Source organism: Ixodes scapularis, unplaced genomic scaffold (assembly GCF_016920785.2).
Source record: "Ixodes scapularis isolate PalLabHiFi unplaced genomic scaffold, ASM1692078v2 PGA_scaffold0__279_contigs__length_252992795, whole genome shotgun sequence".
In the NCBI taxonomy this organism is placed as follows: domain Eukaryota; kingdom Metazoa; phylum Arthropoda; class Arachnida; order Ixodida; family Ixodidae; genus Ixodes; species Ixodes scapularis.
This window is the reverse complement of record NW_024609835.1, coordinates 142242814-142267851: the sequence shown is the minus strand read 5'-3', so window position 1 is coordinate 142267851 and position 25038 is coordinate 142242814. Positions and strand designations below refer to the sequence as shown.

At 45.2% G+C, this 25038-nt stretch overlaps 1 protein-coding gene across 1 annotated transcript; it reads left to right on the top strand.

Annotated features, from left to right (window-relative positions):
* Positions 1-641: 641 nt before the first annotated feature.
* On the top strand, positions 642-25038 carry LOC120839694 (ras-like GTP-binding protein RYL2). Its single transcript, XM_042290003.1, has 3 exons — positions 642-886; positions 12025-12121; positions 24933-25038. Exons 1-3 carry the CDS (start codon positions 838-840, stop codon positions 25021-25023), a joined length of 237 nt encoding a protein of 78 aa, XP_042145937.1. The 5' UTR covers positions 642-837; the 3' UTR covers positions 25024-25038.

Sequence of the window (25038 nt, the reverse complement as noted above, 5' to 3'; positions counted from 1 at the left end):
CTCTATGCCAAGCCTCTTTTCGAGTCTGCCTCACGCCCTGGCTTTGCCCGCACCTCCCATTGACCAAACTCTCTACATATACGGCTCTGAGGGGGGGTACCCCCTTCCGCTTGAGTTCCACAGCTGAGGTAATCTAGTAACGTTGGTTTACGGCCACTCAAGCGACCAATGACGTCATGAAGGAGGTTATTTTTTGCTTGTTTTTGTCATTTTAATTTGCCTGTAACTTTTAAAATAAAGCGAAATTCGAGAAAAGAAAAGTTTCATTAAGGTACTACGTTCAGTGCGCTCAGGTTCGGTGCAAATTAAGAACTACTCAATAAGTCGTTGCAGGGTTATGTGATTTAGTTAATAAAAACATAAAACTGACCAGTAACAGTTTTTTTTTTTTTCTTTAAACATGCGGTTTCACGCGGCTTTTGTGCTAAAATGCGCGCAGAAATCAGCTGCTCCGAAAATAAAGGTTTAAAAAATATAGAAAAATATGCAGGGGTATTTAAAAAATTTCCAGCGAAACAGTACCTAAATTAGGCAGATGAGTACGGCTAGAATTGGTGCGAACCTCTGGCTGATCCTGCAACACTGACACGAAAAACACGCGAGCCATTTGAATCCGATCCATATCCAACTGAATCCGAAACCAGGTTTTCTGATGAACGAGAAAAGTTCTGTCGCCCAGCGCGGTTGTCTGCATCCTTCGCTTGCGCTGATTTGGGAACGATTGTTTCGCGCGGTTTCGCGCGGGCTGCTGCTGACCGCGAACGACGTCGGCATGACAACGGAGCAAGTAAATCTCTGAGCCCAACAAGTACGCTGAGAGCCGCGTCGTTCACTGCAATGGATGTGAAAGTCGTCAACGCCAAAGTGGTGGTACTTGGATCTCAAGGTTTGCGTTTGCCTGGAGTGCATTTTCCTCTCCTTCTTGCCACGCCTTTAGGCGTCGTTGTGCAGCTCTTTGTTAGCGCGTGTGCTTGAACCCCTCATGTGTCGCTGTCGCTCGTAAAATGGTGTAGGATTTTATGACTAAACGCTGTAGTTGCTGATGTCGTCTTATGTTTACATGCGAAAGTAACCGAGCGAAGTGCGAATGCCGCGCACGTCGATTTTTATCTCTCCAAGATTAGCTGCTCCGTCCACGCACTCCTCGTTCCACTTAGGGCCCTTGCTCTGTCGTGGGTCCTATTTTCTGAAGCATGAGCGCTTTGAGCAAGTTTCTATCGGCTTCTGGAGTGTTTATTTAATCGGGAAGTAGAGTTCCTCCCTGTCTTGTTTTAGATATAGCTATAGAGTAAAGCTATACGCGCTGCGTAGTGCACTTCGGCCGGAAATGGCTATACGCACTACGCAAAACTCGTATAGGCTCTTTGCATTGACGTCACATCGCATACTTTTGAACACCATGTAAAAGGAGGAGAGGGAAGCTGCTTTTGTAAGAATTTTGAGTGACAGGTTAATCTATAATCTTCTGGGAGAATAGCGACGCCTGTGAAAATCCGGGCGGCTTAAAGGAGGATCTTGATAAGTGGGGAGCTCCTTCTTCCCCTTTTCTCTGGAGGTCATCGGAAATGACGTCATGTGCAAGCCACGTATAAAACGAATGGTTACAACGAGTTTTCTAAGCGGTAGCATAGCATAGTGATAAGGTGTCTGCTTAATACGTAAGTGGACGCGGGTTCGATCCGCGGTGGGGGCTTACTTTTTTTTCTCGAACGTTTTGTTTTGTCGAGGCATTTGGCGATATTTACGATGAACACTGAAAGAACGGAACTTTACAGAACTAAATTGTATGGGACTCCCTTTCCGGAGGTGCGATCGGGGACAGCGGGGCTTGGGTTGCCGGCTGGACGCCGCGAAGCAGCGTGTACGGGTTACGTTTTCTAATTGTAGCCGTACACTGTCGCTGCGAAGCGGTGTGGATGCAGGCAGGGGTGTGCGTTAACGAGCTCTCCAGTGATACATGCGCCGTTCGAAAAGGGTGACCCAAGCGGCATGAGCTTTCTGCGTAGTGCGTATAGCCATTTCCGGCCGAAGTGCACTACGTAGTGCGTATAGCTTTACTCTAACTAATAAGGGTCAATTAAGAAGGTGAAATTAAATTACCCGGTGCCTTGTTCAATTTTCATTTAAGGGGAGCACCGGTGAAATATTGATGGCCATAGGTTTTTATAAAACTTTTACCATGCTCTAAATATCCACTCCTAAGTATGTCTATAAAATATCAAAATATTAATTTTCTTTTGAGAAAACGAATTTTGAAATTTATGTGTACACGTCCGAATGGCAATAGCTCTCGCTCTATTGGCAAAACCGAGCAACGGTGGCGCTGGGATCGATTGTGCCGTCAAATGTTGTACCCGACAGCAGACACCCCCTCCTTATAGCATTTTCGATTGCAGTGATAGTGAGCGTCTGTAGTCTTGCAGGTAATGTCTGCTTTAGGCTAGTCATGGCATCTGATGTCAGGTGGGGGAACTGGTGCTGTGCTGTGGAGTGCAGTAACAATCATAAAATAGCACAGCATTTCGATCGGAAATCTCACTGATTTCCTATTGAGAAGTCTGCGACAGAAGTTGGTGCGAGCAGTCCGACGCAAATGCTGGTGCCCAGTATTCTCGTCACGCGATCAAACAGTTCGCATTGTGCTAAAAAAAAAAAGAACCTTCTATATCATTTTGCTTCTGAAGCATCATCTGGGTCCACAAGTCGGCAGTCCGCAAGTGTAGCCGTGGCAGGTTGTCCCCGTGGAGGCAATGACAGCGGATCAAATGTGATCGGCGAATTGTCTATCATCTCGTGCTGAAAATCTTGATACATTTGCTGATCATTGCTTGACTCGGACAAGCTTGATAAACCATAGTCTATTTTTTCCCGCGGATGATTGCGACAACCTTTTGGTGGCTTCTGACGCTGTGCAAGACAGGCTCAAGCTGCCCTTGTGCTGACTGCTGATGTTTATACATCATCTAACGTCGCAACAAAATGGCAGACAAGTAAAGTTGCAAGTTAGTTTCTGTTTCAATTTTATCATACTTCTGCAATTAAGAATTATTTAAAGAGTTGGGGAAAATTTATTTTCTGCTCTAGGCTCAGTTTCTTGTGCTCTTTTGGAAAATATATTTAGTTGAAAACGTTAAAATTGATGCCGGAGCTCGCCCCTCTAATGAATTGCTGGCTACATGTTTCTTGGCATTAAAGTGATTATTGTTAGCCCAAATATTGCACTGCCACAACAGATTATGTTGGAAAATATTTTTAACATATAAGGTATGTCAAAATAGCCTAAGTTCCATAATGAGTCTTTCGTAATTGGTCACTCCCAGTCAGACAGTTGAAGAGTGCTCACTGCAAGTATTCTAGTTAAGTAGATTTCTCTGCAGTAGGTTTATCGTGCCATTTCTCTAGTGTTTTGTCATATAGTCTGGCTACATGCTTGTTTTCCTAGTACCCTGGATGTAAACAGCTTTTTCTTCTTTGAAACAAATAAAAAGCTACTATCTACTTCAGCCCTGGACAGAAATCACAATTTACATGGTCTTACATGCAACATGTCTCCCTCTTAACACACAGATTTTTATGCGTTCTCGACATATGCAGCAAATAAAGTAGTGTGTGTGTTTTTTTGTTTTTTTTTTATACACAGCAATTTTAAAGGGAAGATGGGGCACTTCTGCATTTGAGAAAAACGCTTGAATTGCATTCATTTGACCTTTAGAATAACAGGTATCACAATTATATTTGAATGTGACGCGCCGGAGAGCCATAAGAGCAATTTCAAGATAGGGCTGAAGCCCCGCCACCCTAGCCTTGGGCAGCCAAAAGATCCGTTGGTGACGTCACGTACAGCGACTTTCTTTCGCGTTTTCTCGCGATTAACAATACTTGCGCAGCAAATGGTTCCGGTATTCGGGTTCAGGGGGTAAAAATACACTAGAATTCACTTCTAACTTGTTTTTTTAAAGAACCTCCGTAGCCTCCTACTGCAGAAAGCATTTGGCAATGGCATGCCTCCATTATTCAGCGTGCCAACCATTACTTGCCCTATAAATGTGTATGACAAGATTGATGTCAAGACCTAACAAGCTCAAACTTTCCTTGCATCTATATTTTTGTTGTCATTTTCACCAGGCGAAACTTTTTAAGTGTAAAACCTCTGTCAATAAGAAATGAGAATTGAATCTTCTGGCACCAACAGGGGCTGCCTTGATGGCCAACTGTCATGCTTGTTGCAGATGACCATAACTACATCATTGCTTTGCTTCACTGGTGCTCTCATCAGCTTACCTTGCCCACAAATTTTACCTTTTAAAGAGCACAAAGAATAAACATACTGGGAACTACTTTGTTTCAGTCAGAATGCATTCAACTGTAAATAATGGGAGCACTTTAATCTTCACCCTAATCTGAGGAAAAAGAAATTACCTGAAAACCAATAAGAATTGCAAAGGCAACAAGTTTTGCATGAACCCTGAAGCATCCCCGAGATGTAACTGTCAAAGGTAAACACTTCTTCCAAAACCATTCCCTCAGGGGCTATGTCTCTTCTGGCTTGTGTGAGGTCCACTGAATAACTGTGACATACACTGATCATATCCAAAGCATTATGACCACTCCTGTGCTGTTGGAGTGGGTGTGCCAAGCTGACGGTGCTATTCGTAATATCTACCAGTTGCGGGAGGTAGATACCTGCTGCTCAGGATTTAAGTGACTTCGACGATGAGTAGATCATGATGGCCTGATGGCCCAGAACAGGTATTTTGGAAACTGAAAACAGGGTTTCTAGCGACCGGGAAAACCGGGAATAGTCAGGGAAATTTTAATCACCGGAAAAAATCGGGGAATTGTCAGGGAAATTGTCAAAAAGCAAGCCCAGTCAGGGAAAACGAGCCGGAAACGCCATCGAGTGCCCCGAGCGAAAACTTGAGGACTTGGGGGCAGAAATAATATAGGCAATAAATTCTGCTTAGAGTGAGGCGCTGGCTCTCCTCCCCCGATGTAGAGTGTGCTATTAATGCAAAGAGAATCGAGAAATCCAGTTGAAGCCATGGATGGGATTGGATTGAGAGTGTGACACTAAACTAGATCCAGTTAGAGCTACTAGATTCAGTGACAAATGGGAAAGCTGCAGACTCCAATCCAATCCAAGCCTTATGACAAAAGTATCCGAAAGTGCACCTGGCAGCCATGTTGCCATTTGGTTATTGTTGTATGTGGTTGAGCGTCGTGTTTTCATCGTGTTTCCGGAAGGGGCCTTTTCACCGACGATGTCAGCGGCAAGAAAGCGCTCATTTAATCTTGGCTGGACGAACCCAAATATTTCGGAATATGCAAGTTAGATTAGGCCCGTGCAAGATAGTCTTCATTGTGCTCAATGGCTTGTGTTGTAATGTTATATATTTAACCGCCTCTAGGGTGGTCAGGGAATTTCACCTGAAATTGTCTGGGAAAACCTGGAAAAGTCAGGGAATTTCAAAAAAATAATTTGCTAGACACCCCGTGAAAAGCTTGTCTGATGTTCGCGCTAAACCAGCTAAACTCATTCATGGCTTCAGCCTTGCTTTATATCGCTAATCACAATGCCAAAATTGTGCTACAATGGTTCCAAGACCCTGATGATGAATTCCACTTAGTGTCCTGGCCGCCTAACTCGCCAGGTATCAATCCCATGGTGCACATGTGGGATGGGACTGCTTCCCAGCTCGTAAACCGCCTCCTCGTAATTTTTGCAGGAATTGTGCAACCTGTGCTTGAAAATCGGGTACAATTCTCCTCAAGCCACTTACCAAGGACTTAGTTAGAATTTGTGTCAAGATGCGTTGCAACTGTTTTGACCTGCCAAAGGTGGATCAACACGGTATTAAATGGGTGGTCATAATGTTTTGGCTAATTAGTGCACATACTCCCTAATCGAGCAATAATTTTGAGCTGTCCCCAATGCTGCCAAAGAGTGATGAGCATATGGAGGTATTTTGTTCCTTAAAAGACCACTAACAACCCCAACATCAATATTTTTACTTTTATTGTTCGAAATGATTGAAAATGTTCCCTGGGCATCATCCTTAAAAATGCTGAGCTTGAAAACAGCATATTGGGATAGAAAAAAAATAATAATTTCAGAAAGCCCGTTTTGAAATTCTTGCCCAAATCAATGACTTACTGTTGAAATGGTGCACTCCTCACTTTCTGGATGACTTCAAACCAGAAGTGTCATTTAACTTTCTTTCTTTCCGTCTCAACGACCATGGCAACCACGGGAGCATGCACCTGTTAATCGCATGTGTATTTCACTCTGCGCTTGCCATGTGCCCTTTTTCTGTATGGAGATGCTGCGTCACTTCTCAGCTTGAGTTCCTTTTTGATCAGTGTTCTTCCTAGTGGATACTTTTTGAAGAGGTAAAGAACAAAGCAATGTATTGCAGACTCTTTGAACGACAAGGGGGATAACCCAAACGTTTTGATCCCCCGACAATTGCTCATTCAAAATCCAAGAGGTAATCTGGCACCAAAAAAGAGGACACCTAAGCAGTTCTTATGAGTTGTGAATGCGAAAGCATGAATGTTGTTCTTCAGCTTCCTTAGTTTGTATGCAGTGTACTGGCACGGACGGTCACGTTTTGCTACTGCTGAGGTTGCGGCCGCCGAGGATACAGATTCTTCAGGCTTCGCCATGTTCCCAGGTGCCGAAAGAGCAGAAGCGGCTGCAGCTCTGGCAATGCGTGACACGAAAGCGGCGACCGAGCGCGGGCCATGGGGCACGCAGGTCACGGAGCCAATGAAAATTTATCCATCAAATAACTGTTACACACTACAGGCTTCACTCCATGGGACAGGGGAATTAAGGTGTCATTTTGCGCAGCTTCAAAAGCTGAGAGTGCCGGTTCAATTCATAAAACGGGTAACGCTTTCGTATTAAAAAAAAAAGTCATCCCAGTCGTCGCTGGCTTCCCAATTGTCTTCATTCCCCATGCTGCCCTAGGCACAGCTGCCGGGCATCACTAGGTTGGAAGTGATCAGAAAAACCCAGGAGACGGCCGATGCTTCGTCGAGGACACTTCTTGGTATATTTGCAGTTGTAAAATACATATGGCTGAATGTCAACAATTGTTACAGATGTGCAACTTGCAACACACCTAAATTTAAAAGAAATGCCTTCGTCTACTATTTTATCGCAAAAAAGAAACAAGGAGCAGCTCGGCTTGTGTGTGTGTGTGGGGGGGGGGGGGGGGGGGAGGGGGAGGGGGAGGGGGAAGGGGGGCATTTTTGACTAACTTTTTTGCATTCTAGAACTTTTTTTTTTTTCACAATCAAGTTTTTTGGGGGGGTTCTGTCACATGCTCTTCAAGCATATGAGAAAATAAAAAAAAGTATTAATGTTTGGGTTGTCAGTAACCCTTTAAGGCTGAGGCCCCATAACAGCCACCTCGAACAAGCGGTTTGTTCAACCACTATACTCTGTGTCACTAGTTGTGTGCAGTGCAGGCGAAGAGAGAAAGGACCAGCACTAGGAAGTTGGGATGGGAGAGGAAGGATATGGAAGGAGAGTGGAAAAAGGGAGAGCATTAGGAATGTAGAGAAGAGGTATTCCTCCTCTCCTCCTCCTCCTCCTCACCTGGCATTGCCTCCACTGGCGTGGCGCCTGGGCACGGATGTTCCGTCTCCGCTTTTAATTTCCTCCTTTCTGCTGCTTGTATGTGCGCGTTCACTGCATGCTCAAGTGCATCACACAATGCTACTCGTGCCCAGTTTGGTCAGCCAGCTCATCTATTCGAGGATGGCAAGCTGGCTAGCTTTTTTTGCTCTGATATAGACATCTGTTACCTGCAAAAAGCATTCATAATGTAAGTTGTCCATAATAACAAGACAAAGATACATGTATTTACCCACTTCAGTCCTGGAAATATTGTTTATATAGCAAAGTACCATACTAACGGGCTCCATATTAACAAGACGTGACTGTATGGGCTTGTGATCTGCGGTGCAGCAGGAAAGTATGCCAAGGTTCCTCCTTCCCCCTTTCCCGTGTGTTGAGGAAGCCTTCATGGCACTGATTCAGCCATACTTAATTACTATACCTGCTTGCCTCACTTACCTTACCTATGCTAAGTTTTAATTTTAAAATGGAAGATTTGTTCTTTTTCAGAATGTTCTGCACAAAAATTTAGTTGCAAGCACTTGGAAGTTGAGTGCATGCTTCTAGTCTGGCAGTTATGTAAACTATCCTATTCACTGACCAAATTGGAAAGCCTTTGGTGGCGGTTTGTCCAAAGTTAGTGAAGCACAGCCCTAATGCAGTGATATGGTTGCTGCGCCAAACTGCACCGAAGTGCTAACCCTGCTATATCCTGCTACATTGCCACAAAATGTGATGAATTTGGGCTAGTTTTGCACCAAAATGTAATTTCACTTTGTTAATACTGAAAAAGGAATAGCTGAGGACCCACTGCACGGCCGGGTCATTGCGGTATAGCTTTTCCGAATTTTCAGAACTTCTGATTATTGCCTTAAATGACATACTACTCGAGTAAATCTCCATATCAAATACTGACAGCATTCGGACGTCGTGCAATATTCTCATGCTTGTAGTCTGTTCTGGTGGGTCAGATAGCTTCATTGAGTGCTCATCTGACCGCACTCTGATGCACTGCAGAGAAGTAAAAACTGCAAAACAGGCATTGATATTTTTCATATCTTGCCTTGCTGCTGGGCCGCCATATACTTAGAGGAAATCCTTCTCCAGAGCAAGGTTGGAAACAGCACAAAAAAGACAAGGGACAAGAACGAGAAGTGAACGAACACAACGCTGACTGGCAACTGAAGTTTATTCCTGTGAGGAACAGAAAGGAAAACATAAAAGATGCAAGATAGATAAAACATAATCCACCCCCTTGAGGCACATCCGAGCACTTAAACAAATCTGCCGAATTTCTTAATGAAAGTCACTTTGTCATCCGCCAAAGCCACGGACGGGGCACTAACACACGTGTCCGCTCCATAGGTAGGAATAAAAAACGCCTCATCAATTTCTCTAGTCACTTTGTTGCAGTGGCGAGCCAGAATCTTAATCTCCGCGAGAGCCGAAGAACACAAACACCTATCGCAGTGAACTGCAAGGTGTCCCGACGGTAAAGACCGAAGGGAAAGGGAATGCTCCCTGGCTCTAACATTGACACACCTCCCCGTCTAACCTATGCACACCCTGCCACACGACAAAGGGATCAGATACACGACACCCGTCGCGCACGTAGCATACCGGGCTCAGTGGCTAACCACACACCGAGGCCCAGATGACCCAACACGATTAACTGCGGCGCAAAGACGGGACAACTTTGAAGGAGCTGAGACCACAACAGGCATGTCAAACTTTTCAGCCACCTGCTTGATCCTATCTGAAAATTTGTGTACATACGGCAGAACAACCGGCCTGGAGGGCATTCTTCTCCTTTCCCTCAAAGTCAAAAAACCTCTAAACACTTTGAGAAGTGATTCCGCAACACCCACAACCACAGCGAACGGGAATCCAGCAGAATGCAGCCTGCTGGCCTGAGACAAAAAACTTTTCTTGCAGCTATGGTGACAGGATTTCACCAGAGGGCTGTCACCATAGCTGTGAGAAAAGTGTTTAGAGGTTTTTTGACTTTGAGGGGAAAGGAGGAGAATGTCCTCCAGGCCGGTTGTTCTGCCGTATGTATACAAATTTTCACATAGGATCAAGCAGGTGACTGAAAAGTTTGACGTGCCTGTTGTGTTCTCAGCTCCTTCAAAGTTGTCCCGTCTTTAAGCCACAGTTAATCGTGTTGGGTTATCTGGGCCTCGGTGTGTGGTTAGCCACCGAACCCGGTATATTACGTGCGCGACGGGTGTCGTGTATCTGATCCCTTTGTCGTGTGGCAGGATGTACATAGGTTAGACGGGGAGGTGTGTCAATGTTAGGGCCAGGGAGCATTCCCTTTCCCTTCGGTCTTCACCATTGGGACACCTTGCAGTTCACTGCGAGAAGTGTTCGTGTTCTCCGGTTTTCACGGAGATTAAGATTCTGGCTCGTCACCGTAACAAAGTGACTAGAGAAATTGATGAGGCATTTTTTATTTCTACCTGCGGAGCGGACACGTGTGTTAGTGCCCCACCCGTGTCACTGGCGGATGACGAAGTGACTTTCCTTAAGAAATTCGGCAGATTTGTTTAAGTGCTCACACGTGCCTCAAGGGGGTGGATTATGTTTTATCTATCTTGCATCTTTTATGTTTTCTTTTCTGTTCCTCGCAGGAATAAACTTCAGTTGCCAGTCAGCGTTGTGTTCGTTCACTTCTCATTCTTGTCCCTTGTCTTTATTGCGCTGTTTGCAAGTTTGCATCATGAACCAACTGGCTCAACTTCACGCCTTGTTCCAGAGCAAGGCAAAGCCTTGCTCTGGAGAAGCATACTACGAAAGGCAAACTTGGTGGGTGCTGCTGTAACAACTCTACCTTGCAGTAAAAGATATTGAATAAAACTGTGGCTAGTACATTATATAGACTGTGGTATTCTGATGACTTTTTTTTCAAATTCAAGATTTAGCAGGGGTGCTTGTGTATTACTTGAAGATTTATCTGAAGTTTTCTATACTGTAAAATACTGGGGGAGCACCCACCCCACTTTCAGTGAAAACTGGGTTAATCTAGACATGGGTGCTTGTCCGGTCAAATCAGGCACTTGCCATATGATTTCCAAGTTTGAGAAATTTTAATAGTGGGCACTTGAACGAAGTGGGCGCTTCCGCGGTATTTTACGGTAAACTTATTTTTTATGTCAACTCTGGTTTGGTTATTGCCTTTAAATAGGTTCCATCTTTGTGGGGCAGAGGGAATTCAGAGCAAATTAAAACTCGATAGGGGGATCGGTGGCTGAGTGGCCTAGCGCACACCAGCTCGGTGCACGTGGAGTGAAAGATCACGCTGCAGAACCCAGGGATCCTGGGTTCAGTCCCCACTTATGCCTGTTTCGATCAGGATGATCATTGTACCGGCATGCGGTCGTGTATCACTACTGCGTGGTGCACGTTAAATACCCCAGGCTAGCGGTTGTACTGCACTGGCTATATTGCTCATCTACAGCTGGGAGACAAGTTGTCCGTTCAGATAGACTAAGCTTGAGGCTGTATAAACACACACACAACCGAATTTTATTTCAAAACTCAATTAGCTGTAGGAGTGGATGGAAACTTGGGAATAACCTTAACGAGTTCGACTGGATTGTTTCTAGGGCTTATTTATTGTTCACATGTCGATTTTTGTTACCATGAAGTCTCGCATATAATATTAATTTATGTTAATAATCGAACAACAAAAACTTTGTTTTATCTCAATTAATAATTGCACTTTTATTTAGGCCTTCAATGAAACATCAACTTGGGTGCTCAATATTTTTCTGTTCTAACATGATTTCCGTGGAATATACTATCCACTTTACCTTTGTCTCTCTACCTAAAATAACAATTCACAGCAGTATAATACTGTCCATCATCCAGCATATTATTGCCATGCCTGGGGCTTCTACGTGCAACAGCTAGTTCTGTGTTTGAGGGAATCAAACCTGCCGTGCAATTGTTGCTTACAAAAAGTTGCACAGAAGTGGGAAGGCCTGTTGAACAGGTCAACACATTATAATCTTAAGGTTGGCAGTGATAGGCTGAAAATGAAGTTAAAGATATGCTCCAGAAGTTAATTTTGCTGCTCCAAAAAGCGCTCCAAACTGACTCAGAAAACAATATTCTCTAAAATGACTCACATAAAGTTGCACAGAAGTGGGAGAGCAAAGTAGACATTGTCTTCTGATGAGTAGGCCAACACATTAATCTTAACTTTTGCAGTGGTAGGAACGAAAATTAAATGTAAGCATATGCTTGCTCCAAAAGTTTTCTTTGCTGCTTCAAAGTTGACTTTTGGCTGCTCCATAAGGTGCTCCAAAATTACTTGGACCAATCCCATCACTGCTAATGTTGTGATAACACTATAAAATCAATTACAGCTTCTTTTCTTTTATTATTTACAGGTGTGGGAAAAACAAGCATTATCGCACGGTACTTGGAGAAGAAGTTTGTCGGAGCAACATCGCCGACGATAGGGGCATCATTCCAGACAGTAAAAGTGTAAGCATGCTTTACCGGACATTAACACCAGTTCTGTGTTGTCAAGTTTCATCACCACATAAATCCGTATGATCTCCCTATACTTTAGGATGAACTGCCTAATCAGTTATAATTATAGCTACCTCTTTCTCTGTATTAGGGGCGAAGCTCCTTAGGGTCTAGCCTTGTCCGTCCGGCGTCCGTGCTCACATCGATCTTGCTTGTGCTCGTGCTCGTGAGCTCACGTGCTCACGTGCTCGTGTATGGCAAAAAATTTTTAAAAAATGATGGAAAAAAAATGTTTGCGCAGTCGACAGGATTCGAATTGGTGCGGGGAGACCCCAATGGATTTCTAGTCCATCGCCTTAACCACTCGGCCACAACTGCGGGACGAGTAGGGGGCTCTGAGATGTGGTAGTAACTCAAGAGCTGGGGATGTCATGGATGAAACGTTGCATGTAGCCGCTCGACGTATTATACAGGAGAGGGCGCTGCGGTCAAATGTGTATATAATCGCGTTAAACTTTGCATGCATTGGCTCAACATTTATGGACGAGAGGGCGCTGCAGTCAAATGCTCAAATGCGTATATAACCACATTCCATACCACACATTCTCTTTCTGACATGGATCAAAAACGAACGAAAGGATCGGCATGCTGCGGCTCAGCGTCTATGCAGACAAGCACAACCAGAGCTTCACCCCAATCAACATCATTCACCACGTGGAGATGCGGTCATTTTTTTAAGGATTCATTTTAGAGATTTTTTGCAAAAGAGGTGGGTTCTTTTTTATATCTGACTTGAGTTGTGAAATGTAACATAGCGGCTATCCCTTATATTTCACACCTGTGTCTGGACAAATAAGCAATCCCCTGACATTCACTTCTAAGCGCTTCACTTCATGTAACTTTGCTGGACAAAGTTTGTGACGATTGCAGAGTCAAGCTTACAAGACGTTAAAAGCCAACGTTGTTATCAGCTGCTTGCCCCCTCTCCAACACCCCTCTTTAGTACCTCTAGCAAAGAATCATGACTCTTCTTAGTTCAGATCAAAATTCATTCAAATTCATCTAAGCTGCACATTTCGTTGCTTTGAAATTCAGTACTTTTTTTTAATTTATTTATTTTGTGTCTAGAAACAGACAGTGCCTAGATACTGGTACATACAGACACTCTTCAAAAAAGCAACTAGCAAGTTAATAGAAAAAGTAAACAGAACATAGGGCCTGTACAATTGAGCAGTCAGGGCACTGTTAAAAGTGCACACTCCCAAAAATATCTACAACAGCACTGAGCACATTGAAACTACAGTCGAACCTCGATATAACGAACTTCAATGTAACGAAATCCTCGATTTAACGAAGTATTTTATTTTTCACAATTTCTTGCCCATAGACCCCATGTATTTTTAGTCTCTATATAACGAAGTCTATATTGCTGCTATTTCAATATAACGAAGCGCCATCGCCATAAAAGGCAATAAATAAATAGACTCTAAAAAATAACTTCGCAAAAAAATTGTGGTTAAAAAAAAATTATGCGCTAACGCGAGCGCTTGATAGGTTACTTCACGGGGACAGGCCTTCCAACGTTCCTCGGCTGCCCGAGGATGCGGCGCCGGTAGCGCCGGCGAGGCATGCGGCAAAGCGGATTCCGCGGGGCCGGCCAGAAAATGCCGAGCAAAAAGTTAACACGGCATAACAGCATCACCACTGACATTCACTGATCATCATAGTCCACTGTACCGCGGGTAGCGCGGGAGCAAACTTCAGCAAGGGAGCGACGTGATGGCGCGCGCGACCGCACGGGCAGTGTCATCTAGGAGAAGACCGAGAAGACCGATTATCGTCTTGCGAGCGTGATGTAAGGCTGTAGTAAAGCAAAGGCGCAAGCACACTGTGGGCGCAAGGGGGCAAGTAAACTGTGCGGTCAAGAGTGCTGTGTAGGTTGGAAACATTGGCACCGCCTAAACTAAACAGCTTTATTTTTCAACCGGGCGGTTCACTCACGTGCTTGCTGCCATAAAGAAACGTAAAGTTCTTTCTTTGGATGAGAAAGCAAACGTTTTGGACACCATCCTGAAGAAACTGCCGAGATCACGAGCACTTGGGAAGTGCTCGACGCAATGGACGTACTGAGGAGGTACACGGCGTCGCACGGGCAGCAAGATGCCGTGCAAGCGCTCTGGGCGCTCGAAGGCCGTATGACGGGTATGACGCCGCTGCTGCTGTCGGACAAGGCTCAAGCAAAACTCGCGGACTACTTTGCCCCTAAATAAATGTCATTTTCGGTGAGTTTTCATACCCGTAAAATGTTTCGGAATTTTTTTTTTTTTTTTGCATGCTAAAGCCAAATTTCGATTTAGCGAAATTTCAATGTAACGAAGTAAATTGCGAATTTTACCGACTTCGTTACATCGAGGTTTAACTGTATGTATTCTTCATTTGTAAGATAAGGGAAAGTGGGCAAGAGTATAGGGAGTATTCACCTGCGGCTTATGTGCAGGTTGCACACGGTGCATTCTGGGTACATTGTCATCTTTAGGTCCGACAGTAGACAGCCTAGCACGCGCGGCCACACGAGGACCAGTTGTACTACGCCACAAATCTTTCTTTGGTTTGATGATACCGGAATTTGCAGCGTCAGCATGGTGTCATGCTTGATGGTCGGCTGCTGCACCAACTCGCAGTGGAAGAAGGAGGAAGAGGAAAGCAATTGCTTGCAGACTTTGGTTGCTTGTAAATCCCAAGAGTCCGAACTCACGTCTGCGAGAAAGCATGGTTGCTTTCTGTGAGAAGGCAGCATGAATGGCTTGTGCGCATCAACCGGAAAGACCTCGACGAAGACGTCGACAAGTAGTACCAAGTGTGTTCAAGGCACTTCGTCTCGGGTAAGTGTCGCCACTTTTTGCTTTCGTTAGACATCAGTGGTAAGATTTCCACAAAACTTTTCCCGCCACCCGTTGCTGCTGCTCATCGTGACATGCATCGCTTGCATGTGGTTTCGACGGACCGAGCGACAGCAAGTCCTGTCACGTCGCTTCGTCTTGAAGAATCACTTGTATATAGCTCATACTTTAGGCCTAGTTGCGGTGAAAGTTCAATTATAACAAAGAAACATGCTTTAGAAACTTGGAACGTGAGTTTATCGCAGGAGTGGCAAAAAACCAGCACCGAAAAATATCTCTGTTCATGAGTTTGTTTCTGTCGCCTTTTAGTTGCCACGGCTCAAGCAAAAAGAATCACACCCTCATTGCGCTCCCCTACAGCTCTTTTTTCATCGATACCAAGCGACGCGACAGGACCCACTGTTGCTCGGTTCGTCGAAACCATATGTAAGTGATGCACGTCACGATGAACAGCAGCGACGGGCAAAGTTTTGCGGAAATCTTACCACTGATGTCTGACAAAAGCAACTGGTGCCGACAGTTACCCGAGACGAAGTACAGTGCCTTGAACACATTCAGTACTTGTCGACGCCTTTGTCGAGGTCTTTCCAGTTGATGCGCACAAACCATTCACGCTGCCTTCTCACAGAGAGTGACCATGCTTTCTCGCACTTGTGTGTTCAGACTCTCGGGATCTTGAAGAAATGGGAGTCTGCAAGCTTGCTCTTCTCTTTTTCCTTCTTCGACTGTGGTTCGGTGCAGCAGCCGACCATCACGCAGGACACAATACTGGCACTGCAAATTCCGGTGTCACCGAAACCAGAGAAAGATTTGTGGCATAATGCGGCTGGTCCTGGTGCAGCCGCGCGGGCATGGCTGCCTGCTGTCAAGGGCCCAAAGATGGCAATGTACCCAGGATGTACCCGCAACCCGTGGGTACATCCTGGGTACCCGCAATGTGCCCGCAACCCGCACATAAGCCCTAGGTGAATACTCCCTATACATACCATATTTACTCGAGCAATAGCCGCACTATTAATGAACAAGGCCCTTGTGTTTACTTATCGCAAAGCACATATACAGCCAATCATCGCGTTGCGCATAAATAACATAGCGAATAACTAGTTTAAGAACACGAGTCTCTATACGAATGCAACCTTCAAAGATGGAATCTTCGCGCGAAGACATTATCTCTGTCCTGTAAACCGCTGGAATCACGCTGTCGATCACGGTGATTGGCAATCCGAGTGCTCCGCAGAAAAGCGAACCCTCAGGTTTTCTTCATAAACAGTGCGGTTATTACTCAAGTAAATGCGGTAGAATGTTTTAGGATCACAACTGTTTGCTCGAGGGACAGATAAAGACAGAAGAGAAACAATACTGTAGTACAACCTACTCTGTGGTAAATAGTTTTTTACAAGTGGTCACAAAAATTGTGACGAGCTGCCTGTTCTGTTCTTGTTATGTCGTCAACATTGTTCTTATCCCTCATCTCATCTGGCAAGTGTGTTGTACACGTGACTTCTTTTGTTCATGAAAAGTAAAGCACACTCTCTTCATTGTTCGAATGAGGCAGTCGTTCTTCCCTTCGTGTCCTCAGGACACCAGATAAAGAGTGGCGAGGATTACGAAAGTACTACCCCTTTCGTCTGAACTGTGACCGGTGGATGGCCGCCATATTTAACCGCAGTCCGTAACAGTCACCCTTCCTCGCTATGCCGGGACCAACCTGCAAGCCGTGGCGGCAGTGGAAGCTCGCGTTTCTCAACTTTGTGGAAGTCGTCTGCAGTAATGACCACTTTGAAACGCAGAAAGGCTACTTTGCTCAATGCACTGGGGTCGAGGGACAACAGATATACTACAGCATGACACCAGCAACCACGGCTCAGCCAAGCAACGAAACGACTCAAGAGAAGGGTGACGGGGACGTTTTCGAGGAAGCACTCGCGGTGCTCGACAAGCACTTTTCGACGGCAACAAACGAGCTGATGGAGCGACATAATTTTTGTCAGGGTCAACAGATGCCAGCTGAGGCTTTTGAAGCCTGCGCTGCTGCCCTGTATGAACTCCCCTCGGATTGCAACTTCAGCGAAGCAGCTGATAAGGCTGTGCATGACCAGCTGTTGGAGGGGGCGGCATCTCATCAGATATGAGAGCACTTGCTCTTCAAAGATACAAGTCTCGCTCTCTCGTGCTGTCGACCTCGGCCGGCACATGGAAGAGACGCAACGGGAGCTTAAGGAGCTTGGTGGACACCCTGCCTTTCAGCAAGAGGTTGACAGGCCTCCAAGTGGAAGCACCGGCAAGACATCGAGTACATTGTGCTACCGCTGTGGTTCAAGTGCGCACCGCACGAATGCAAAGGAATGTCCGGCGAAGAAACAAAAGTGTCTTAAGTGCAACAAGCTGGGACATTTCACTTCTGTGTGTAGGCCAAGCCCCAATCAAGACAAGCCTCGGGCCGACGGCAGAGTTAAAGAATCGTCATAGGGCACGAATGGTGCCACCATTCTGCACCTCAGCCCCGACTACGTGCAAGACAAGGGTATCTACATCGATATCTACGGTATGTGGACGGCATGAAAGTGCGGTTTCTCGTCGATACCGGCTTGTCTGTCTCGCTTCTAAATAATTTAGGAAGCATTTTGCCGGCCGCCCGCTGACCAAAACTAGGACGATTTTGCTGGATTACTCAAAGAAGCACATCCAAATCAAAGGCTGTTTTCTTGTTGATGTCGTTTACAGGCACACCAGCACATGTATTTTGTTTCACGTTGTGGAACACGGCATGTCTCTTCTTGACCTGGATGCCATTGAGAACCTGCAGCTCGGTATTCACTGCGACACTGTTAGTTGTCTACAGACTGATGTGCAGTAGTCGGAGCTGCTGCCAGTTAACCTGCAATATGAATTTTCGGATCTCTTCTGAAGCAAACTCGGACTGGTCAAGGGCTTCATTCATCAAGTCAAAGTTTGTGTGTCTGTTCAGCCAGTCACCGCGAAGCTGCGCAGAATGCCTGTGACGTTGCGCGAGCAAGTATCTGCCGAGTTGCATCGACTCAACCACCTGGAGGTTATCGAACGCGTGGAAAGAGCGGAATGCATGTTGCGAACTGTCATCGTCCGGATGAAAGACTGCACAATACGGTTGTGTGTTGACTTGAGAGAGCTCAACAAGGCAGTTGTCGTGGATGGTTTCCATCAACCGCACACTGAGGAGCTACTGCACCAGCTGGTAGAAGCAACCAGGTTTTCAAAGCTCGATTTGGCATCGGCATACCATCAGGTGGAGCTCACGCTCGACAGCCGGGAGTTGACAACATTCGTCACCCACGATGGCTGTTTTAGATTCAGGCTTGTTTGTTTTTGACTTGCATTGGCAGCAGCCGCTTTTTGAAAAGTTATGTCGGTGATCTTTTAGGAATGCAGAGGAGTCCTCTGTTACATTGAAGATGTCATTGTCTGGAAAAAGACTTCCACTGAGCACCAGGAGAACTTGCAGGAGGTTCTGGTGCGAGTTGCAGAAGCTGTACTCGAGCTGAATGAAAAGTGCATGTTTGCTTTGACGTGGACCAGCTCTCTTTTCTGGGGCATGTAGTGAGCAAGGAGGGCCTTGCCCCTCTGCATTTGAAGGTGGAGGCCATCATCAAGGTGCCTGTGCCAAAAGGGTGTCTCAGCATTGCGATCGTTCCTGGGACTGTCGGGTTATTACTCACGTTTTGTGCCATATTATGCAGATGTTGTTGAGCTGTTGTTGAACTGCTCCAAAGGCTTCTGCGGAAAAACAAAGCATTCGTTTGGAACATGTCGTCACAGAGTGGTTTCGAGAGGGTCAAGCAGGTCCTGGCATCGTACGACGTCATCCACTTGTTCGATCCAGATCTTCCAGTGGTGGTGACGACCGATGCATCGACTACAGGTCTGGGAGCTGTCTTGCAGTGGTAAGGGGAAAAAGAACTGAAGACCGTGGCTTTTGTATCCAGGGCACTGACACCTGCCGAGCAGAAGTACTCAGGCAGCAAAAAGGACACTGTGGCCTGTCTGTTTGACATGTGTACCTTTGACATGTGTACCTGTGGGGAGAAGGTTCTTGCTCAGCACTGATCACCAGGCACTGGTGACGTTGCTGTCATCTGGAGGCAACGGCAGAAGGCTGCTGTGGATTGCAGGATGGTCGGCCAGACTTTTCTACTACTAAAACTTTGACATTGTGTACCAGAGAGGTTGCAACAATGCTGTGGCAGATGCCCTGTCCAGGTTGCCCATGGTGTCAGCGATGGAGCTGGCCATGGATGAAGAAGTTTTCTCACTTGTGTCATCCTGCATGACCAAGGAGCAAGTACAAGCAGCGACGACCACGGATCCCACTTTACAGCTTGTAACCAAGTACCTCGGGACTGGATGGCCAGCCATGAAGTTGTTGGGTGAGAAGCTGATGCCATTCTACCAGCTTCAGAGGAACTGTCCGTTATGGACAGTTATGTCTTCAGAGGGGACAAAGTTATCGTGCTGGAGTCGCCGACCGCAGATTTGGTTTCCAACACTCATGAGGCACACCCCGGCATCGTGAAGACGAAACAAAGGCTTGAGGACAAGTTTTGGTGGCCACGGATGGACCGACAATTTGAGCATGCAGTAAGGAGCTGTCATCTGTGCCCAGCAGCTGACAAGTCAGCAAAACCGGCTGTCGCACCATTACAACTGCTCGCCTTTCCATAACAGCCCTGGCAAAGGCTGGCAATGGACATCGTTGGTCCGCTCAACCTGATGAAGGCAAGTCCCAAGTTCGTCATTACCCTTATAGATTACCATTCGAAGTGGCGAGAAGTTTGTTTTGCAAACACGCTCACATAACAAGGGGTGATTGCCTTCTTGCGAGCTGTGTTCAGCCAAGAGGGTGATCTGAAAAAACTCGTCACGGATAATGGACCGCAGTTCAAGTTGCAGCTCTTTAAGGACTTCCTGAAAGGGCTTTCAAGCACCGCGTCTCGTCAGTATATTACTCGCAGGCCAACGGGTTGGTTCGAAGTTTCAACCGGTGTCTTAAGGACTTCATTCAACTATTCATATTGGAAAGTCGCCTGCTGAAAAAAGCTGTCGTGGACTATCTGGGTGTGTATCGGTCTACCCCACACTCAACCACCTAACTGCTGCCCTCCAAACTGCTGCACGGTTGCCAGTCAAGGACCCGCTTGATATCCTGGGCCTGCCATGAGGGAACATCTTCCAGCAGCCAGCCTCGGATATGGAACGGCCACGTGGTTAGGTCCAAGCCAGCCAGCGTTCAGTGAAGCCATACATAGATGCCAAACGAGGTGCATGGACTTTGAAGTTCAAGTAGGGTGACTACGCGAGTGTGCACAAGCTTACAAGTGTCGGAAAGGGACAGCTGTCCTACTCCCAGCCGTTAAAGATTGTCAAGCAGCTGGGTCCGGGCACGTTTCGACTTGAAGACAGACGGAGTTGGAATGCGTCAAAGTTGGTGTTACTTCCCAGGGAATGCCTTGCTGGCAGAGGTCAGCAGCGGCTACACTTGCTGCCCATTCCCGGAGGCAGAAGCACAGACCCGTTTGGAGAGTCTGTGGAGCTCAATCCTGGAGACCAAAGCACAGACCCGGTTTTTGGAGCTGTGGAGCCCGCAGTGACGACAGCACGACAGCCGGAGGCCATGTCGCATGGAGCACAAGCACAAGGTCTCGCATCCGGCAGCAGGCTACCATCTACGAAGTCACGATGAATGCCTGCACATTTCCAGGACTTTTGCATGTGAAGCAACTTTGCAGTTTTAATTAAGTTCCTGTTTTTACTTGTTTTTGTTCTTAGGAGGGGATGATGGTGTGTTCTTGTTAAGTTGTCAACATTGTTCTTATCCCTCATCTCATCTGGCAACTGTGTTATACACATTAATTTTTGTTGCTCATGAAAAGTAAAGCGCACCTCGATCACTGTTTGAATGGGCAGTCTTTCTTCCCTTCATGTCCTCAAGACACCAACAACGCTGCCGTTGTTTGCAAATTCATCCTTAACAACATTGATTCATAGGTAAACAAAATCTGGTGACCATAATGACGGTCATGAACACATTTTAACAAATAGGAACTGTAGTCACTCCTAAACAGCTCCAAACAATAATGCCAAACTCAACTTTCGAGCATACATTAAAGGTATAAAGTTTAGCAAGGCATGATGGCTCTTCCAACTTATGAGTTATACAAGAAAACGACCCAATAAGGTGCAAAACACAAATAACCACATGTGACATATGTTTATTAAAAGTAAGGAAAGAATCTGCGTAGACTTCCGAATTCCGGAAGCAATCTTCTCGGTGAGAGGGTTCATCATCTAGTTTATTAACGAAATAAACTATACTTCATGTCAGCAACAAACTACAGCAATTTGGAATGTTTTATAGAGAGATAAAGATCTTTGACAAAAATATTGAACAACAAACATCCAAAAGCAGATCCCTGAGGAATTCTGGGTGAGATATGTATTATCTCGAGAAAACACCACCAATGCAAACTTAGTGCATCTAGAAATGTAGCTCAGAAACGAGAAACCTAATGATAGACATACCTTCCTATAGTGAAAGTCTATTAACTGCTAATATGTTGCGATTCCCAAAATGAAATGCTTTGCTCCAGTCAAAATAAACCATGCGAATATTCCCACAGTTCACAACTATGGGACCAACGTAACAGAAATGTGTTACTAAGCTAGTCTCAACTGACCCTGACTTAACAAAGCTATGTTGTGATTTGTTTAATATTTCTTTTAAAATAGCTAGGTAGGTACACATATAATTTACTCTTGAAAAGTTTTGAAAATCTAGACACTAAATAAGCAGGTCTTTAATTTGTAACATCTACCAAGCCTTCCGATTTGAAAATGGGCACTGTGATGGTTGATCCTTATTTTTCTGAGCAAATACCAATTTGTAATGACAAATTGATTTATTGCTCTGATGCTAGTAAAAAAAAAAAGTTCAGAACAGCTTTAACAATACACGGTTGTATGTTAGCAGGTTGTGACAAAAGTTCGAATTTAGAATGTCTAATTCATTATTTTACTACGGAATGATCGATGCTGAAAGTGGCAAGAGCATTATCGGTCTTCTCAAAAACTGTTATATTATGTGTCCATGGGTGAGTGTTTGCAGATTTTGTGTCATTCAGGAATACGCTTGAAAAACATGACAAAAAGGGCTCACAGACTACTAGGTACATTGGAATCGGTGCAAAAACCAGTATCCTTTGACAACATAATGCACTTAGTTTTCATGCCCAGTGCGTTATTTTTATATTTCCAAGCATTGTTGTCGTCCTTGTCGTCGTCTTGCAAGACGACGACAAGGACAAAAACAGTTACCCGTGATCAAGCGGCCGAACTGGCCTTGAAACGTCGGGCTCCGTATCAATTTTTGGTTAGAGTTTTCCTTTCATTCATTGTCATTCCTAACCAGGTGGATGTCCACCGAAAGGTTTACGTTTAAGTATAACCCTATTGCACTTGTGTTCAACCAGTCCCTAAATATGCCTGAGAATTTGGGCTCTTGTTCATACAATGCTTCTATACAAAATAAAGGCACAAAACTAAACAACAAAATTTATTTTTAGAAGATGTGGCTGACATGATAGCTTCAGTGCAATAAAGAAGTATCGTTGATATGATTTCCCCAGAAATGTCTTCTTAAAGGGCAACTACGGTCAAAAACGACGCCAAAATAAATGGCTGGTATCGCTTTAATGGCACAAAATATGATCACAGCCGAAATATTTTGCAAAGGGAAGCCACGTATTCCACTAAAACCGATTTTAAAGACCCGACCGGCTGCTATTTAGCGGGCAACAAGTGGGTTAGCTTTTAGTCAACGGACACTGGTTCAACACCCCCGTGACGTCGTGTCGCTGTGGAGCTGTGGTTGATTCCGCACTAGTTCCACACGTTGTACTGTGCACTGCAGCATCACGGTGACGTCGCGTCGTGGCAGTATGGCAGATGATCAGTGTTACCATCCCCCTAGCAGATTGTTTTGGTTTTGCCATATACGCCCAAAACCAAATTTTGAGCCGTGATATTTATGAAACTACACAATATTAAAAACCAGATTACACCTTGTAATTCAGGGACATAACCTGAGCTAAAAAGAGTCATAATCTCGAATTTAAAAATTTTGACTAGAGTTGCCCTTTAAGGCCCGTTCACACCCTTGCGACTGCTAGCGACCTCTTAAACCTGGGTTCCTTAAAACTTCTTAAACCAGAGAACACACCGGCGCCATCTATTGGGAAGCAGTGTAAACTCGGCGGTCCGGCATATTTGTTTTTATTTCTCGTGCATTATCCTTTCTTTTTTGGCTCGAAAAACTTTTGTCAATGTTATAAACGAGCCTTTCTATGGGTATTACGCACATTTGACCTCGGAAATCCCGCAAAACCTTCGCTTTTGGGAAATGCAGTTCTAGGGTCACCGCATAGATGGCGCCACAATGTCAGTGTGTTCCCTCATTCTAGAAACATTTAAGAAGTTGTAAGAGATCTCGTCTCTCTCAGTCGTACTCGGTCGCAAGAGTGTGAACGGGCCTTTAACCCTTTAACCTCCCGGCCCGAGCTGCACTCGACATGGAAGGTTGTGCCAATATCGCCGATGACGAGTCACACTCGTCCAGCCAAAATGAGGGTTTGTTCTCACTGCCAAACACGATACAGGTTCGTCCATCGGCTTTAGTTTCAATTTTCAACACTGGAGGGTAGGAGAGGTCGCGCAAATATAGCGTGTTTTCGCTTTTGGCGCGTATCTAGTCTTTGCAACAGTGATCAGAATCGGCAGGACGCTTGAGTGATGCCGGTGACGGCCCTCGGAAACGGGCTCTCTCTTGCGGCAGTTTGAACAGTGGCGACGATGAAGACATCGAATTTTTCTCTGGAAGTGAGTCGGACATGGATTTGGAATACGAAACGGACTTAGACGACGTCCACAGTGACGAAAACGACGACGCGCTGGGTAGTGTTCGAGTGTGGCAACACGTAAACCGCGTAAACTCTGAAAACCCGCCGCCCACGCCTCCGAGGTTTCCCGTTTTGTGCAGTGCCTGGGATTCTGCGGCAACCCACTGACGAAAAAAACATTCTCGGCTGGTTCGAGGTTTTCTTTTATTGGGACCTTGTCATTGTGACAGGGACAAACCGCTACGCGGTCCCGCATTTCGCAGCGCGGGGTTCTTTATGGAAACCGGTGGACCGCGGAGAGATGATACTGTTCCTTGAGCTAATAATTTTGCAAGGAATCGTTGGCAAACCGCAAGTTGAGATCTATTTGTTAGCGCTAGTGCAGAGAAACGTCTAGGCACTTGATCTTTTGTTACGGTGCGTATGTTCAAATAAATACTGCGCATTTCAGCACGTGTTATTTTATTACTCTTACATGCACCGAGGGAAAGCTTCCATAAAAATCAACTTTTTCTTTTAAAAGTTTTGTGTTAATACCAATCAAGTAATGTATTTGTAATATCAGAACGACGTAAGAAACCATATGTAGAAATGAAATTTGGGAAAGTTTGAAAATTTTTTTCGAAAATAACTTGGTGGTTAAAGGGTTAAAACTACTGTGCAGCATACATTCAAGCAAAACAAGATTGGACATGGCAACGTTATTGTACCCATCACATCTAATACCACAAAGATGATATACCACTGACAAAGAGTGGAATTCAAGTGTAAAACTTTTATGCTTTCCAGCACTGTCCTTACTTTTTTCATGTACAGGTAAAGGTTGGAATTAGTTGTTGTTGAATATTTGTTCAACTGCTGGGATTGGCTGACCTTACTGTTTTGTTATAGGCTATAATTACAGTCATGCATGGATAGTGATTTCCTTATGTGGGTTCAGCTATAATGTGTATTAGAAGGGTTTGTAATATTTGTTGGAACTTGCACCGTTTCTAGGACTATCGGCAATGTCCGGGTCAGCATGCAAATATGGGACACCGCAGGGCAGGAGAGGTTCAGAGCAATGGTAAGCTTCATTCTAGAATGAAACACTAGTCTTCTT

Excerpts from the sequence above, each read along its gene's own strand:
- LOC120839694 (XM_042290003.1), top strand. The coding sequence starts at position 838 with ATGGATGTGAAAGTCGTCAACGCCAAAGTGGTGGTACTTGGATCTCAA. Across the intron at positions 887-12,024 it reads GGTGGTACTTGGATCTCAAG|GTGTGGGAAAAACAAGCATT; the intron begins GTTTGCGTTTGC and ends TATTATTTACAG. Across the intron at positions 12,122-24,932 it reads TCATTCCAGACAGTAAAAGT|GACTATCGGCAATGTCCGGG; the intron begins GTAAGCATGCTT and ends CACCGTTTCTAG.